General features: G+C 41.6%; 1 protein-coding gene across 6 annotated transcripts in view; it reads right to left on the bottom strand.

The window, feature by feature from the left end:
- Positions 1–2,149: 2,149 nt before the first annotated feature.
- Positions 2,150–18,597, bottom strand: part of KDM3A (lysine demethylase 3A) — a 54,801-nt gene continuing 38,353 nt past the window's right edge. For 5 of the 6 annotated variants that reach the window (XM_061155287.1, XM_061155292.1, XM_061155288.1 and 2 more), the window contains exons 17-26: positions 17,821–17,993; positions 17,126–17,362; positions 14,913–15,084; positions 10,093–10,180; positions 9,141–9,271; positions 5,578–5,697; positions 5,354–5,493; positions 3,958–4,134; positions 3,742–3,876; positions 2,150–2,872 (exon numbers count right to left, since the gene is read on the bottom strand). In XM_061155287.1, coding sequence (XP_061011270.1) covers positions 2,792–2,872; positions 3,742–3,876; positions 3,958–4,134; positions 5,354–5,493; positions 5,578–5,697; positions 9,141–9,271; positions 10,093–10,180; positions 14,913–15,084; positions 17,126–17,362; positions 17,821–17,993 — 1,454 coding nt within the window. In that variant the 3' untranslated portion in view covers positions 2,150–2,791. The remainder of the gene's footprint in view (positions 2,873–3,741; positions 3,877–3,957; positions 4,135–5,353; positions 5,494–5,577; positions 5,698–9,140; positions 9,272–10,092; positions 10,181–14,912; positions 15,085–17,125; positions 17,363–17,820; positions 17,994–18,597) is intronic. The other variant, XM_061155291.1, reaches the window with a different exon arrangement.

Genomic DNA, 18,597 nt, shown 5'->3' with positions numbered 1-18,597 from the left:
GTGAAAGGTTTCACAGGAAACCTCTCCTTTCAAATAGTGGGGGAAAGCTGTACTTAGAAAAGGCCCACTTGTTCCTTCTACCTTTTTCATCAACTGAAAATAAGAATGTCATTTTCTCATTCGACTCCAAAGGTTTTTCCTACTTGGGAGTTAATTTTTATTTTGGTTTAAACATACATAACACAAAATTGATGATTTTAATCATTTTTAAGTGTACAATTCAGTGGTAGTAAGGACATTCACAATGTTGGACAACCATCACCACTATCCATCCCCAGGATTTTTTCATCATCCCAAACAGAAACTGTGCCCATTACACAGTAACTGCCACTTCCCCTTCCTCTCAGCCCCAGTACCCATCACTCTACTTCCTGCTCTATTCTAGGAATAAGACTGTTCCTCATATGAGTGGAATCATACAGTATCTCGTTCTATGTGTCTGCCATATTTCACTGAGCATATTTTCAAGACTTGTCCATGTTGCAGCAGGAAATATCCCACCGTATATAAATGCCACGTTGCTTATCTGTTCACCTGTTGGGTTGTTTCCACTTTTGGCTCTTATGAATTATGCTGCTGTGAACATGAGTGTATAAGTATCTGCTTGAATCCTTGCTTTTGATTCTTTTGAGTTTAAACCTAGGAGTAGAGTTGTTGGATCATACGTTAATTCTGTTTAACTTTTAGAGGACAAAAATACTGTTAAAATTGCTTAAGGTTATCCAGGGATTTTACAATTTCCCTTGTGTACCATTTTTTCTTGCATCATGATGTGGGTTAATTTTCTTTCCTAAGAAATCCTGGTTTTTATCCGAAAATGTCAGTAATGAACAAGGGAAATAATTTTTAGGTGTCTAGACTTATCCCGTCCCTCACCAATCTCTTGATTCTCTGACTTACTGTCAAACCTGTACTTCCCTCTGTCTGGCTTGTAAGTAAACATTTCTCTATAGTTCCTTGTTACTCAAAGATGTATCTTTTTACCAATCTTTTGGTTTGTAAAAGAACTTTTTTCTGCTCCTTAACTCATGTGCTGAATTTCTAATTTTAATCATCGTGTCTCATTTCTGTAAATTCTATTCAGCTTCTTTCCCAATCTGGTCATTTCTGGCAATCTCATTCTTTTATCATATCCCATACACCCATTTCTTCATGCATACTAAACGTTTCAGAATATAAAGTACTGGATCATTCCAGAATCTACAAACATTGCAGGTTTAATATAGCAGTTTGCAGGTTTGCATTCACTCTTGCTCATGGGAGCTTTCAATTTTTATATTTGTGGGCACAATGCATCTAATTATAAGTAATAAGTCCTTGGAACTATCTCTGGGATTCCTTTGAGGTCTGGCTTGATGGTGATTTCTTCAGTAGAAAATTAAACTTTTCATCTTCTTTTGGCTATTGGAGATTTCTAATCAACAGTGCCAATTCTAGATCCAAAACTGTATAAAGGAGCTTCTCGTAAGACATTCCCAGGGAAGATGTTTCCCACTAATAGATGTTTCCATTTACTCTTTTCAGAAAACTTTGTTTTTGAAAGTTCATCCATTAAAGATTTTGGCTTGAGGTGGGTTGGCATTAGGAATGCATCTTTGATTTACCACTCTGAGCTCATAGGTAAAAACCCAGGCTCCAGGCCTTGTCTATGTTATTTGATTTCAATTTAATTCATTTCAGTATAGCTAGAGCTGTCTAGGAGAATCAACAAGGTAGAGAAAACTGGCTTCTTTATGAATTTCCTTTCTTCATACAGATGATTATTTTTGATACTACAGTTTTAAAACTTCTAATAATTTCACTTTCTTTTGTAAACTGTTGAATTATAAAGGGTCAGAAGAGAGACAAAGTATTTTGACCTCTTAACTTTTTAGAATCATTTAGCTAGTCACCATTTGGTTTTTCGGTTAATTCTCATTTCTAAAGTTAATTAATCAGCAGTGTTTCTTTACAAAAATGTGACAGGAGTTTCCAGTTGGCTGGGGAGGAACTTGTTTCCATGTGAGCACTGTAATACCCACTCAGAAATCACTATAGCATTGAATTTCTGGGCTTTTAAGACGACTTCCTGGCGTAAACTCTTACACTTATTAACATTGATGAAATGTGTGTTGACTCTGCCACCAGAGAATAATGCCAATAAACTGAGTCAAAACATTATATGAATACTTTAATGCAAAATGCTTAACACTTAAAATTAGCAAAGCTTCAATTTAAATTAAAACTCCATTTAACTAAAGATGGTTAACCCCAAGAATTGTACAGTAGTTGACTTCTGCTATATAATGCCATTCCTAATGCAATACAGTATAAGAACTGCACTGTTGGTGGTCGCTTCCTCCACTGTTCTTCTGAACCCTAAGGGCTGGGGGAGAGGGTACTCAGACAGACACAACAAAACACAACCCAAGTCAACTGTGTGGTGGTTCCTAAGAGTTATAATCCATTTGACTAAACTGTCCAACCACACAGCTGGGGAGTAACTGCAGATGTTGTTCCAGAACTGAGAAGGGGTTCTGTTTTTACAGTTGGGTAGAAGCTCTGCACTAGGTGAGAAGTCACAGTTTTAAAGGATGCATGTTCTGTAAATAGTTACTACATATACACATTTAGTGTCTGTAAACACTAGAAATATACATTAGACAGAGTACCCCCTTACCAGGTGGGTACAGTTTAAAAAAGAAGATGAGGTAACATGAGTCTCAAAGTCCACAGGAATCCTGCCTGAAGAGTTTGAACAGCTGCCAGTAATTCACTTCCAATGTGCAGGGGTAAGGCTCCTCTGGGACCCTCAGGGTTTGCCAAAACTGGATTCACTGGCTTTCAGCATAGCCACCGCATCTTTTACTGCATGGTAGATAACATTCTTCACCTGATTGAAATGAGAGAAAATATGGTCAGTTTACCATTAACTTTAAAATCTGTCAACTGAGAATAAACTTTCCCCCTACCAAGTTTATTACCATGCTCTCGGAACTTAAGACTCAAAATTCAATATGAAACATTAATAATACTTGAAAGGTCCCTAAGATCCTTGAGGCTTTTATACACATTTTAAACCCATGCCTCCTTTGAAGAACTGAAAAGCTCATTCTCCTCCTTCCAGAGGCTTTGATCCTATGTGGCCCTGCCCTCACTGAGTGCAGAGAAAAGCAAGTCCCAGGGTACAGCTCTCTTTTTCAGGGTTTATATACGTCCCTAGTTTTCTAAATGAAATCACATGTTTTAGATAATTCACTACTGCAAGCCTCTAAACCAAAGTGAGATTCCCTTCTGGTTTATTCCTCCTTTGCCTAAGTAGGTAGTAGAACCAGCCAGTTCTTCAACTCACTGTTACCTAGTGTGATATGGCCAAGTTCATGGACTATGTTTTTTGTTGACAGGAAATGAGGATTTATTGGTGGGCATGAATAAGGAGGGGACAGCACCAAGGTTCTCCTGAGTGCAGGGCCCGCCATTTGTCCAGGGGCCCATGATTAAGGATGTATTTGACTCCACAGTGATCTGGGATGAGCTGCTTTTCTGCAACCATGTTTTCAAATTCATCCGCATTAAACTTAGTAAATGCCCACTTTTTGGAGATGTGGATCGATCTTCTCGTGGCCAGGGAATTTGAACTGGGCCCTGTGGAGGGCTTCAATCATATGCTCCTTGTTCTACAGCTTGGTATGGATGGACATTCACTGATAAAGGGCCATGAAGCCAGAGTCAGAGAATGCCCGGGATCACAGCTATTTTTACCTGTAATTTATCTTCGTGGTTTGTATGAGTCTGTGACAGATAGCGGAATTCCTGAGTAAGCCAGAAGCAGTGCTTAACATGTTCTGGAGAAACAAAATCTTCAGCCACCTTGATACAGCTATATAAGTTATGAACCTGGAAAACAAGAAGACACATCGGTAACACAAGCCCCATCAGCAGTGGATGGAGAATAAAGAGTCCAGTCATGGTTCTTGCCTGATGTGGCGCTCCTGCTGGGATAAATACCACATCTCCAAGAAACTGCACAATAGCCCAGCCTTGAACTCCATACTCTTGTTGCAAACGCTTCCTCAATGATCGGTCTAAATACCAGCTCTGATCATGAATGGGATCGTGGTCGGCGGGGTTTTCTTGACCTTGCTCCTCTGACACCTAGAATACATTCCAAAGGTTATGAAACTGAGTTACGTGCTAGGGCTCCAGGAGGGCATTTGGCCCCCTGAACAATGTGGATGGTCAGTAAACGTCAGGCCTTCTTCAACATAAGCCCTGGCTGGCAGAAAAAGAAAATAGTACTCAAAGACAATAACTGAACGAACCAAGAGGAGACTGAAAGAAAATGTGGGTTCCTTTGTCATTTCCTATAAACCACGACTGGCAGTCTGCATTATTTTTGTAAATACTGTGTCTGGACAATATTCTGGCCTAGACTTTTGAATGTAAATAGACTCAAGCTCCTTATAAGTAGATTTATTGCCCTGCAGTTCTTAAAAACCTCTAATTCACTTAACAATTTGAGTTATGAAATAGTCCCAAAGATGGCTACAGATGAAACCTGTTTATTCTAGACCAGTATTGGGCAGCACAGACTCAGGGTGACCCTATCAAAGGAACAACATGGTGACCAGCAGGTCCTCTGAAGAACCAAGTTATCCTTAGCAAAAGACATCTTGACTGAAGGAAACACTGGTTAAGGATCTTACTTGGCATCAGGCTACCATGAATATCCATTCCTCATGAACAAATGAAGAGTACTGGCCATAAATATCTACGCTAAAACTAGCAGCCTCAGTGGCGAACAGGTTAAAAACTGAACATGTCCATCTGTGTCTAGAACAAAGGGTTCCACACAGAACCCTTGCCAAATAACCTAACTACTGGAATCTTGGGATCGTCAAAGTCCCAGTATACCTCTCCCATGACCCTTCGTAAGTTGATGGCCACCAGTAGGGTGGACAAAGACAACAGAGACCTGAGTAACTTGGAAGACAGCTATCACGGGTGAAGAAATGATACATGGGTTTCTGAAGGGCTTAGGTTTTTAGGGCTGTAAAAACAGATACTATGTGATGATCAGAGGAACTACCATGAAGGTAAAGGCAGAGCACAACCCTTCAAATTCACTGGAACATAAAACACAGACATGACAAACAAAACAAGTTCCCCACTTTTCAAAGATGTGAGCCTAATCATCTAGAAACCAATGATCCTTAGAAACCAGCTTTAGCCTACCCAATCTGAGATGCACAGGTTTAAAGTTTGAGGTTGTGATTATTCGTCAGTGACCCAGTGAGGTCTCGACATGTAGTAATTAATAATACTGCCGTTCTGCATGCTTCTCTCTTCACATGCCATAGGGTAAGGAGCACACCTTTTTAAGAAATTCTCGTATCTTCTCTGTGTCCTTAGCAGCATATATGTGCCAGAGAGCTCCTGGCTTCTCTTTTCCTTCAATAAATCGCTTTATTGTGAGTTCATCAGAATCTCCATCTTGGATGGTTTTAAGGACTTCTGGAGCAAGAGAAGGCAAATGTCAGACTATGTATGTTCCAGCTCAGAGAGTAAGCCCCACTTTTTTTATGCTTAGGACCCTACCTTCTTCTTGGTCACACTGTCCTTTGGGAATTCCCACATAGACCATGACATTAGCTGCATCAGATACATCTAGGTGAAGATTTGTTGTTCCATATTTCCGATCTTCTGGAGTAATTAATCCTGCAGGCAGAAAAGCCTGAAATTTACTGAAACAGCACAGGCTGCCATTGTCTTTCCCACTCCCTGGAATACTTGGCCACAAACTTTAAAATCTACCCTTCTAAGCAAGGAAGAGTAATAGAACAATATTCAATATTAAGTTATTTTATCCTTTCAACTTTGAATAAATATTAAACATTTACTTTTGTAAGAATAAAAAACCAAGTCCTAATATTAGTTTCTGGTGATAGGCAAAATACCTGAAAATCTGGATGAAATTTAAATAAAATATGGATGAAATTAAAAAAAAAAAAAGGACAAAAGGGCTTTTTAAAAATGAGCCAATATGCTGGCAAAAGAAAGTCAACACTAGAAAGTAGGACTCGGGACGGTAAAGTGGACTACTGAGGCTGGGATTTGCCAAAAGGATGTCTGCTCAACCAGGCGAGCTCAAGCTTTCAAGCTTTGGTTGTCACAGCCGAGGACTCTGGGGTAAGACATAAGATGGGGAGTCTAACAGAACACCTCTCTACCCCTGCCCCAAACACAGAAAGCTAGGACCTCAAATGACTATGTACTCAGTCACACTTGGATCCCTCAACTATGGAAAAGGTTAAACCAGAGCAGGGGATTCCCAGGTGGCACTAGTGGGAAAGAACCCGCCTGCCGATGCTGGAGACATAAAGAGTCATAGGTTCGATCCCTGGGTTGGGAAGATCCCCTGGAGGAGGACATGGCAAGTCACTTCAGTATTCTTGCCTGGAGAATCCCATGATCAGAGGAGCCTGGCGGGCTACAGTCCATGGTGTCACATAGAGTCAGAAGTGAGTGAAGCGACTTAGCACGCACACACAAGCCAAAGCATGAGGTCCATGCTGGTGCTCATAACGGAGACTAATCTCTTCCCTCAGGAGAAGGCTCATTTGCTCAGCATTCACCTTGAGGCTTGTCAAGCCCGGCGGTTACCTTGGATCCCCATCCTGACATGAGGACACTGCTTCTTGACTGGGCACAGAGCCAAGCATGGCTCGGGATAAGGCTGTTTTCTAACCTGCCAGGCCCTGCAACTTAAGCCCTGTCTTGTTTGGAGGCCAAGGAATTTCTCTCTGGCTCACAGGGGCCTGTGGTTTAGGAGCAGCCAACACCTTATCATTTCAACCTGGGATCATGGCCCTGGGGCTCACTCAGCTAGTTTCCCTTCTTTCCAGTTTGCTGAAATGCCAGCCCTAGGAGTGAGTAAAGCATTAAATATTGGACAAAATCATAGGATGTATGAGATTTTCTTTCAAAGAGTAAAGGAAAAAGTATGAAGACAGGAAATAAGGAAACAACTATGGGAAGAAAATCTGAGAGTGGTTGTAACTTGGGAGACGAGTACATGGGAAGTCACTGTCCTAGATTCAGGTTTTCAGTGCATTTAATTTTCTATAGTAAAAAGTAAACAAGTATAATTTGAGAAAAAAAAAAAAGCAATGTGATAGGTGGCAACTGAATTAAATGAAGTTATTAATGACAATTGTCATTTAATTAATGACAATTAATGACGACATGGAGGAATATCCCTAAGTCTGATTCCATTCATATAAAGCTCAAAAGCAGGTTAAATACTGAAAGAACATTCTGCAGTAATACAAATCTATGGTAAAATTATAAATGTAAGGAAATGATAAGCACAAATGTCAGGATGTGGCCTAACACTGGGAGCAGAAGGAAGCAGATGGAGCTGGAGGAGTGAGGAAAGGTGAACACGTCTCAGAGCGATATCCGAAGCTGCTTGCTGGTTTAGACAGAGGAACCAAAAACAATGGTCCCAGGGAAAGGATTCCCATAAAATAGAAAATCCTGAAACAAAACACACCATGGACTTTCACGCAAAGAACATAAGCAGACACAGTAGGGGCTGCTACGTGACAGACCACTGGGGCTAGAGACTGGTTCAAGCCTGGAAATTAGGAGACTTAAGACCTAGTCCCAGACCTGTTACTAGACGCCCCTTGGGTCTCCTAGTTAGGTCAATGTCCCCTCTATCATCCTCAAGTCCTGGTTCCTATTTGTAAAACTGCTGGTGGTGGTGGAGCTGGAGAGAGGTTGACTTATGATCTTTGCAAAGAGCCTTTCACTCTACTTTGTCTCATGGAGAAGTCACTGCTCAGTCACCCAACTTTTGAAAAATGACTGCTCATTAATGAGGTTTATCATAAGGTTGAAGGTGTTTGAAAATGAACACATTTTTCCACCCCTAACTGGTTACTCTGAATGGAACAATTTTGATAGGAAAAGCTATTATAGAGCGACAATGCCATCTATCAATTGGTATCTAGGAGGAAAAGACCTCTATCAAGCTATTTAAACCAAATAAATAGACTCATTATATTAAAAACATCTCAGGTAACCACTTCTACCTTATACAGCTTTCTAATTTCTATTAGACCTGGATAATCATGATGTAACATGATTTGTACACCATTTGCTTTAGTAGAAAAATGCTTCCATTCATGTAAATTTGTTGTAAATTCTCACTGTAAACAGAACACACCCTGCAATCCAGCCATCCAGCTGCTTTGGAAGGCTCAGGGGAAGGTAGCACAGCTGCAGAAAAAGCTGCTGCCCCCCAACACAGGCAGAGCTCTCTAAACTGAGACCTGAAGAGTAAGCGGAAATGGGCTACTGCCAGCGGTGTCCTCTCCCCAGACCACCTCTCAGCCCACCCTGGCAGAACTATCTTGGGCACCTGGACTGTGGGAACTCCCCAAAATAAAGGCCTCTCTGGGACTGTTCCCTGACCTCACTCCGGGTGGTTCCCAGGCAGACTCCACCATAAGAAAAGAATTGGGGGCTGAGGTCCAAGCCCTCACTCCCACTCCCCCAACGGTGTCTGGAAAACATGGCAAAGATGCCAAAGACTCTGGTCTGCCACCCTTGAGTCTGAGACACTGGAGTTGAGATTACGTGAGGAAGGGATAACAATGAAATACAAATTCAAAGAGTATGTTTAATACTAACTTAAATAACTGAATACTACCTACCAGCACAGAACACTGTATTTAAGTGCAGCTGATGTTAAAACAGCTGAAATTCCAGCAGACTGACCTAAATGTCCAGCAACATTAAAACAATGAATAAACTGACATTCATTAAATGACGTACCATCAAATGCAACCATCAAAACTGATCACACTAAAAACCACTGAGCAATATGTAAAAATATTCCCATATAATATGAAGTGTAAGGGAAAATTTTTATTAAAAAATGGCATATGCCTTACAACTGCAATTAAGAAAGGGAAATATACATACACGTGGCCAAGGAATGAAAGGAAATAAGCAATAATGAAGACCACTGCTATGTTAAGGGGTAGGATTACAGACATCTTCTCTCCCTCCCCCAAAACCAATGTTACAAATATTTTAACGTGTTTTACTTCTGTTAATAATCTTTTCAAGTTGGGCCATTTCTTTCTTACCATAAGCATTATACATCTTGGGACCCAGATCTGGCCTAACAAAGTAGTTTGGCAGCCGTGAGGCCAAGTTGAGTTTGCCGTCCCTCCTTGTGTACTCAGGCAGTGGAATGTTGGCCATCAGATCATCAAATCTAGAACAAGAAGACAATGAATTTGCAAAATAAGCTTGCATTTCTAATCACGTATATGTGGAATCTATATATGACACAAATGAACCTATCTATGAAACAGAATCAGAGACACAGACAGACTGGTTGTTGCCAAGGCAGAGGTGGGTGGGAGAGAGTTGAATTGGGAGTTTGGGATTAGCAGATACAAACTGGTAAATATAGAACAGATAAATAACAAGGTCCTTCTGTATAGCACAGGGAACTATATTTAATATCCTATGATAAACCACAATGAAAAAGATTATGAAAAAGAATGGGTGTATATATATACATACATATAATTGAATCACTTTTCTGTATAGTAGAATAACACAACATTGTAATTCAACTGTACTTCAATATAAATGAAAAAAACATTTAAGGTTAGAATTGCAGTGCTTATAAGCAAAGTATTCTTTCTCTCCTACAGCACACAGATATATCAAAATAATCTAGAACACTGCAGACAAAAGATTTGAGCAAAAACTTCCTGATAGGAAGTAACACTAAGTTCTGAGGATTCAAGGTTCAAGCACAAATCAGGAAAACGGATCGAGCCATTCCGCTCTCTTGTCTAAGCAATGTCACTATATTCTACCCAACCCTAACATGCCTGATCTCACTCCTGCCTACAAATGAGTGCATGCATGCCTGAGTCAGCCTCTTCTCTGGCAGAGCACCACAGGGAAACATATATGATTTTCATTAGTGAGCCAGATTTAAAAGTCAGTAACTTCTTCATCTCACCAGGGTCATCATCTCTCAAGAAAAGGACTATCTCTTTCCCCTCCCCATAATCGTACCTGGAGGGCATCATATCTCTAAAATCTTCTCCTGGTGGCCAGTCCTTAAGTTTCAACACCATTGGCTCTTTTTCATTTTTCAAGCGGTCTGAAAGGTAACCAGAATTACTGAATTGTTACTATTCATAACTCGGAAATAGATCAAAATCAATGGCAAATTAGCACTTTATGCCCTAACAATACAAATAAAGTGTATTTGTCTCTGCAAAATCTTTAACCTGACACATTTTGTTCAGTTCAGTTGCTCAGTCGTGTCTGACTCTTTGCGACATCATGGACTGCAGCATGTCAGGCTTCCCTGTCCATCACCAACTCCCAGAGCTTGCTCAAACTTATGTCCATTGAGTTGGTGATGCCATTCACCATCTCATCCTCTGTTGTCCCCTTGTCCTCCTGCCTTCAATCTTTCCCAGCATCAGGGTCTTTTCTAATGAGTCGGCTTTTCGCATCAGGTGGCCGAAATATTGGAGTTTCAGCATCAGTCTTTCTAATGAATATTCAGGACTGACTTCTTTTAAGATTGACTGGTTTGATCTCTTGTAGTCCAAGGGACTCTCAAAAGTCTTTTCCAACGCCATCTGAACAGTTCAAAACCATCAATTCCGAGGCACTTAGCCTTCTTTATGGTCCGGTTTTCACATCTATACATGATTACTGGAGAAACCATAGCTTTGATTATATGAACCTTTGTCAGCGAAGTATTATCTCTGCTTTTTAATACGATGTCTAGGTTGGACATAGCTTTTCTTCCAAGGAGCAAGTGTCATAATTTCAAGGCCACAGTCACCATCTACAGTGATTTTGGATCCCAAGAAAATAAAGTCTGTCACTCTTTCCATTGTTTCCCCATCTATTTGCCATGAAGTGATGGGACCAGATGCCATGATCTTAGTTTTTTGAATGTTGAGATTTAAGCCAGGTTTTTCACTCTCCTCTTTCACCAAGAGGTCTTTTTTTTTTTTTTTTTCCCTTTTTTTTTCCCCTCCCCTTTCATCAAGAGGTTCTTTAGTTCCTCTTTGCTTTCTACCATAAGGGTGGTGTCATCTGCATATCTGAGGTTATTGATATTTCTCCCAGCAACCTTGACTCCAGCTTGTGTTTCATCCAGTCCAGCATTTCTCATGATGTACTCTGCATATAAGTTAAATAAGCAGGATGACAATATACAGCCTTGACGTACTTCTTTGCCAATTTGGAACCAGTCTGTTGTTCCATGTCTGGTTTTAACTGTTGGTCTTGACCTGTATACAGATTTCTCACGAGGCAGATAAGATGGTCTGGTATTCCCATCTCTTTAAGAATTTTCCACAGTTTGTTGTGATCCACACAAAGGCTTTAGCGTAGTCAATGAAGTAGATGTTTTTCTGTAATTTTCTTGCTTTTTCTATGATCCAACAGATGTTGGCAATTTGATCTCTGGTTCCTCTGCCTTTTATAAAACTGGCTTGAATATCTGGAAGTTCTTGGTTCACGTACTGTTGAAGACTGGCTTGGAGAATTTTGAGCATTACTTTGTGTATGAGAGGAGTGCAATTGTGCGGTTGTTTGAACATTCTTTGGGATTGCCTTTCTTTGGGATTGGGATGAAAACTGACCTTTTCCAGTCCTGTGGCCACTGCTGAGTTTTCCAAATTTGCTGGCATATTGAGTGTAGCACTTTCACAGCATCATCTTTTAGGATTTGAAATGGCTCAGCTGGAATTTCATCAACTCCACTAGCTTTGTTCATAGTGATACTTCCTAAGGCCTACTTGACTTCGCACTCCAGGATGTCTGGCTCTTGGTGAGTGATCACTCCATCGTGGTTTTCTGGGTCATTAAGATCTTTTTTGTAGAGTACTTCTGTGTATCCTTGCCACCTCTTCTTAGTATCTTCTGCTTCTGCTCCTTTCTGTCCTTTATTATGCCCATCTTTGCACGAAATGTTTTCTTGGTATCGCTAATTTTCTTGGAGATCTCCAGTCTTTCCCATTCTATTATTTTCCTCTATTTCTTTGCAGTGATCACTTAGGAAGGCTTTCTTATGTCTCCTTTACCTTTCACCTCTCTTCTTTTGATATACAAATATTAACTTTTAACATTCATATCCTGCAAATTACCATCCATTTTATTTATTCAGTGTCAAGAAACCCATTACACCCAGCAAGGAAGTAAAATAAAGATCACTGACTAATTTGTATTAGAGCCCTGTCTTCTCTGAATTCTCTTTGAGAGCCCTGTCTCAAACTGCTTCTTTGAGATTTCAGCTGCTCCCTTTTGTCCATGTTACATAGGTAGTGTTTTGATAGATCCGGTCTCCTCCTATACAGCATTCCAGAAGAAGCAAGCAGCTTCCCAAATAACAAACAGCACAGCACTTTAACAATCAAAGGTCACAGATGTCTAGAAACCCCCGTTTTCTGAGGCCAGCACAAACTAGAAATGACTTCTTTTGCTCAGAGAGACTGAAGCAACCTGATGTTCTGTCCGGAGACAGTGGGCCCACTCAACCACCCTCCATCCCCGCCCCCACCCCATCTTCTGGATGATACACAGAGGGTTTAGTCAGACTATTTTCCTGTAATAGACAATTAACCATTGCAGGTCATGTCAAGTAACCAAGAACCTTTAAATGAAAAAGATAGGCTGAAATTATGATTTATAGCCATGACTCATTATGATTAACAGCAATGATAACTATTATTTCACACCTCTTACTGTGTTCTAGTCTGCTAAGTGTTTTAAAACCATTTAGTTCTTACAACTCAATCCAGTATCCCAGTGACTCCTGGCACTACATAATATTCCTACTTTTGGACGAGGAAATTGACTGAGATCAATTGACTGAAAGATGACTGAGGTCATCCATTATTAAGCAGTAAGAACTGAAACTGGAACCCAGGCTTGACTTCAAACCCTATATTCTTGAGGACTAATGTCTGTATACAAGTGTTTGATGGTCAACCAAGTACTTTCTCATAATCTAACTTAAATAGTGCACAACAAACACAGGAAAATACAGGGTACAGTGTTTGCTCCGAACATCAGTGACATTTCAGTGTGGGTGGTGTGCTGGGGTCTGGGCAGAAGAATATGGAAAAGGCAGGCTGCCATGGACTTTGGGGCACCTTAACCATCTGCAGGCATGAGGAAGTGTGAGCCCTAGAAAAATGAAATTAGCAAGTTCACATACACAGCAAGTACATATCAAGAGTCAGGATCTGAACCCAGGCCTAAATGGAATGCACACTGTGGTATGTGTGGCTCTATATCCCCTTTTGCCGACAAAGGTCCCTCTAGGCAAAGCTATGGTTTCTCAAGTAGTCATACAGGAATGTAAGAGTTGGACCATAAAGAAAGTCGAGCACCAAAGAATTGATGCTTTTGAACTATGGTGTTGGGAGAAGACTCTTGAGAGTCCCTTGGACTGCAAGATCAAACCAGTCAATCCTAAAGGAGACCAACCCTGAATATTCACTGGAAAGACTGATACTGAAGCTCTAATACTTTGGCCACCTGATGTGAAGAGTCAACTCACTGGAAAAAACCCTAATACTGGGAAAGACGGAGGGCAGGAGGAGAAGGGGGCAACAGAGGATGAGACGGTTGGACAGCATCACTGACTCAAGGACATGAGTTTGAGAAAACTCAGGGAAGACAAAAGAAGACAGAGGGGCCTGGCATGCTGCAGTCCATGGGGTCACAAAAGTCGGACATGACTGAGCAACTGAATGACAACAAGATCCCCATTCAAAGGACCTGCTGCCCTCACAGATTTGTGGTCAGCCTCAGCTGCAGAGAGCTGCCCTGCCAGGTCTTGCCCTTCCCAGGGCCTGAGGGAGGTGAGGGGATACAGGCCCTAAATCTTCCTCACTTTAGCCCAGTCTGAGACCATGAGGGGCAACACTTGCTCCAGAGCTCCCTGGCAGGTGTGCCAAGGCTTCACTAACTCTTCACTGCACCTGCCTCCTCTTTCATTTCATAGACTTTGATTCCCAGCTAAACATCTAATGTCTGAAACTCCACCTTAACCTTCATGTGTGGAAACCCCCATCCCACTCTACTTAAAAGTCAGCTATACCTGGCAATAAAGTCTGTTCAAAGTGTGGGCCATAACCTGTAAATGTGAGTAACAGGCGAAAAGGAAGCAAGAGATTACAAGGTAAAGGTATGCCTTAAAAGAATGAGAACCAAAAAAGAGCAAATTTGAATTGAGAGTCTACAGAATGAACTGGCCAAACCCTCTCAAGAGGGCGGGAGCCTGATGACACGTGCTGGGGCTCACAGAGCACTTGTAAACAAACACGTTACTGACTGGCCAGTCACATAAAGCGCCAGCCTCAGCACCAGAAACACGGCCCCCTGACCACCACTGTCCCCCTTGCCCAAGTGAGGAGGCAGTAACCAGGCTCAGCTGTGTGAAAAGGATTCATTCTTTGGCACTTTCAGCTCAGCTTGTCGTGTTAAACATACTGACAATCTTCTTGTTAAATAGCAAAGCTACATAAAACCATCACCCTGGAGGCACAAGCCCTGGTTCTGTTTTTCCCGCCCCTCGCCACTGGGCACACGTCTGTCACAGGACAGACAGGGCGTCACCTGAAGAAGAGGTGACTAAAATCTCACTCTCAAAGGAAATACCAAGAGAATCTGCCTCTGTTCAAATGCACAGAATCTGTAAAAAAGAAAGGGAGGAGGAGGTAAGACAGGAATTTTAAACTCCAGACTCATAGAAAATAATGCTGCTCCCACTGAAGGACAGTTGGCTCCTGCTGCTCCTGAGCCCACCCACCCCCGCCCTTTTCACACCCTCAGCCCCTTAAAGGGTCTGTAATACATACTCGGAACATCTTCAAAGCCATCCCAGAAGTCTCCTACTGTGGCTCCTGTGATGATTTCATTGGTTCTGCAGTTAACAAGGTCAACTTCTTGGTTTCCAAACTCCCTCCTGAAGGACTCCGGTTTCCAGAGTTCAGTGTTCAGCTTATGGTGCACTCCTGACACCATCACTGGCTAGGAGAGGAGAATGAAGACTTCGGTTTGAATTCCCCCAGCCCCGTCCCCTCTCCTGAGGCCACCCCTCCTCAAACAGCTGCTGACTTTTTCTCTGCGGCTGGTCCTTAGGCTCAGCTCCCAAAATGACATCATAGTCCTCTGTGTTCCCACAGCATTTCATGTCTTCGCTTACCTGCTACACACAACCCTTGCTCTCAAATTAACTAGCAAGCTTTGAAAAGGAAGGATCACACCTTCTGACTCAGATCCCATGATTCACAGAACACCAACGCCACGGCTCAGGGCAAGGGACATGCAGGAGAGACAAAGGCAGCAAGAGTGCCCTGTTGGAGGGGGGTGTTGCCACTGGCCTGCAGCCTCTTGTTAACCAGCCAGGAACATGACCCTGAGATCGCCCAGTCTTTGGTTACCCAAGATAGGCCAGAAGTCCTCAATTTCATGTGAAATAGCCTGACTAAAATATTAGCAACAAGTTCAACTTTTAAAAACCATTATGTAATCCTAAAAAAACCAAACAAGACCTACTGTACAGCTCAAAGAACCCTTTTCAGTGCTCTGTGATGACCTAAATGGGAAGGAAATCAAAAAAATGGGGGATATATTTATATGGCTATCCCCATGACTCAGCGGCAAAGGATCTGTCTGCCATGCAGGAGATCTGGGTTTGATCCCTGGGTAGGGAAGATCCCCTGGAAAAGGAAACAGCAACCCACTCCAGTGTCCTTGACTGACAAATCCTATGGACAGAGGAGCCTGGCGGGCTACAGTCCATGGGGTCGAAAAGAGCTGAACATGACTAAGAGACTAAAACAGGAGCATTATAGCTGATTCACTCTGTGTTAGTACAGTAAAAACTAACACAACAATGGAAAGCAACTGTACTCCAATAAAAGTTACCTAAAACAAACAAAAAATCAAGCAAGTCATTACATAATCCAAACAAAACATTTCAGTGGACTGTATCCAGTCTGTCATGAGAAAATCTTGTTAGTAAACAGGACTGAAAAAAAATTTTTTTTGTTGTTAAATAGATACATTTTTCTATTTGGCAATTCCCAAGTCCTGGCCTTGTCCAAGAGCAAACTATCCCTTTAGCGAGGATTCTGTTTGGCCCGGAAGAGAAGACAGAAAGCCAGAAAACATAAACCAAAAGAAGAAAGCGAAGAAGCAGGTCCACAAAGCCAAGCATCACCTAAACTATCAACCAAAACTTAAGATGGAACATCACTGCCCTTTAAAGCAAGCTCCGGCCTGGGAGACTACACACCAGTTCCAGGCTGACACTATATGGCTCAGGGCCACCTAAAATTGTCTTCAGTACAAGGTTATAATTCATGGAAGAGGGATGCCTGATTTTTATCCTATTTTTGTCTAATCCCCCAAACTTCACCAGCCTCAGTCATACACCCAATTCTCCAATTGACGTTTACCACATAAGAATCACTGAGCCCAGAAAGCACTCATCAAAAATCCAAAGACAGGGCTTCCCTGTGGTCCAGTGCTTAAGAATCCGCCATGCAATGCAGAGGACATGGGTTCAATCCCTGGTCTGAGAAGATCCCACATGCTGTGGAGCAGTAAAGCCTGTGTGCCACGACTACTGAGCCTGAGCACTACAATACTGAAGCCTGTGCTCTGCAACAAGAGAAGCCACCGCAATGAGAAGCCTGCACACAACATCAAAGAGTAGCCCCCACCTCTGCAATGAGAGAAAACCTATGTGCAGCAATGAAGACCCATCACAGTCAAAAACAATAAAATAAAAAAATAAAAGATCCAAAGATGATTGGTTAGAAGCAATCAAAACAAAAACCTCATCAGAGAATACAGCCCAGGAAAGTTTGTAGTAAAAAGTAAGACTCAGCCACATTCTGATTGTATTCACCCTAAACAGTATAGTACACAAAAAAAGAGAGAAAGTATACAGCACTTAAAATCCAGGAAGGGGGGAGGGGAGGGGCTGTGGGGTGAGGGTGTCAGAAGTCTACCAAAGGCACTGGGAAGGGGCTGTGCTGGGGCCGGGCAAGAGGCCCCTTACCTGCCCTTGTTTCCAGCACTCCCTGAACACATTCCAGTTGCTCTTGTTGTTGGGATCTTGCAGGCAAAGCAGACGGTTATCACACAGCCAGTAGTGGGGAGTGTCAAAGCCCAGAATGCTGGGCTTGATGGTCAGTCCTTGGGGCCTCTTTGATAAATCAGAGCAGGTCTTATTTTGTACCAAAGAGGCAAAGATGTCATCAAGGATTTTTGGTGTATTCTTGAGTCCATTTTCTGTCTGAATTTGAAAAAGAACATAAGTCTTAAACATGTCATTCCCTACCATCAATAAACCCTATATTCCTATAACAGTAGGATGAGTACATGTTACACATTCAGGGAAGAACCCAGGCCAGGACTCTCACAGAGGTTAAGTCTTCTTCCTCTACCTGACATCACAACTCTCAGAAGTGGTACATAAAAAAGTGTACCCATCAGCCAAGAATTAGAACCAGCCCATCAGTATACTCAAAAGCCTATCAGCCAAGAATTAGAAGCTGTGAAGCCTATCTGCCAATGATACAGCCTCTGTACCCATGAAGGAAGAAAGCAATGGACTCACATCCTTCTTTCTACTTTCTACTTTAGTTTCTCTACTCTCTTCTACTCTGACTCTGTTCATCTTTATTGGGGGGGGGGGGGGGGGGGGGAGGGGGCAGGGTGGTGAAGAGTATAAACAATAAGATAAATACATACCTTTCCTGTAGAGGAATTCAAGAGATTTCGGAGGAAACCCGAATTGTTGTTGCTTACAGGTGTCAAAATTGTGCTGTTAAAGGTGTGGAGGACTGTGCTGGACTTGCTCAAGGGGGGGAGCGGCGGAAGGCATTTGATTTCATTCTTTAAAACTGGCATTGCTGGTTGCTTTTCTAAAAAGGAAACCAAAAACATCTAGATGGAAAAGTGTTCTGAAAGGCAGAGCCCTTACTAGTCTTCTATTAACAGAATTACTATGGAACCAGGAAACTTAAGAGGATAAATACTAATGATATTATTGATTTTGATAAGGATTTCCAACTGCTATTACATATATATACACACACACATATAGTATATATATATAAAAACATTCAATACCCAAAGTGATACTATGGTAAACTGTAGTTTTTATTTGTTCCTGTATGTAAAATACAACTGATTTTTGTAAATAACATTGCAACTATCAACCTTGATAGTATTTATAAATACAGATTCTCTTAGAATTTCACATGCATAATTAGATTATTCACAAATATCAACAGTTTTATCTCTTTCTTTCCAATCCTAACATCTTTTTGTTCACTTCACTGCAATAGCCAGGACTTCCAGTACCATGTTTAATGAAAGACTGAAGACAGGAATCCTCGTCTCATGCCTGAACACAGAGGGAATGGTTTAAAAATTATTCAACTGAATAAAAAATTCAGTAATAATTTAACATGTTTGCTGTCAACTTTATCATAGAAACTCATTAGATTAAGGATATTCCCTTCT

The sequence above is a fragment of the Dama dama genome, chromosome 11 (genome assembly GCF_033118175.1).
Source record: "Dama dama isolate Ldn47 chromosome 11, ASM3311817v1, whole genome shotgun sequence".
Classification (NCBI taxonomy): Eukaryota; Metazoa; Chordata; class Mammalia; order Artiodactyla; family Cervidae; genus Dama; species Dama dama.
Note: the sequence above shows the minus strand (reverse complement) of the source record. Positions and strands in the feature narration are given on the sequence as shown.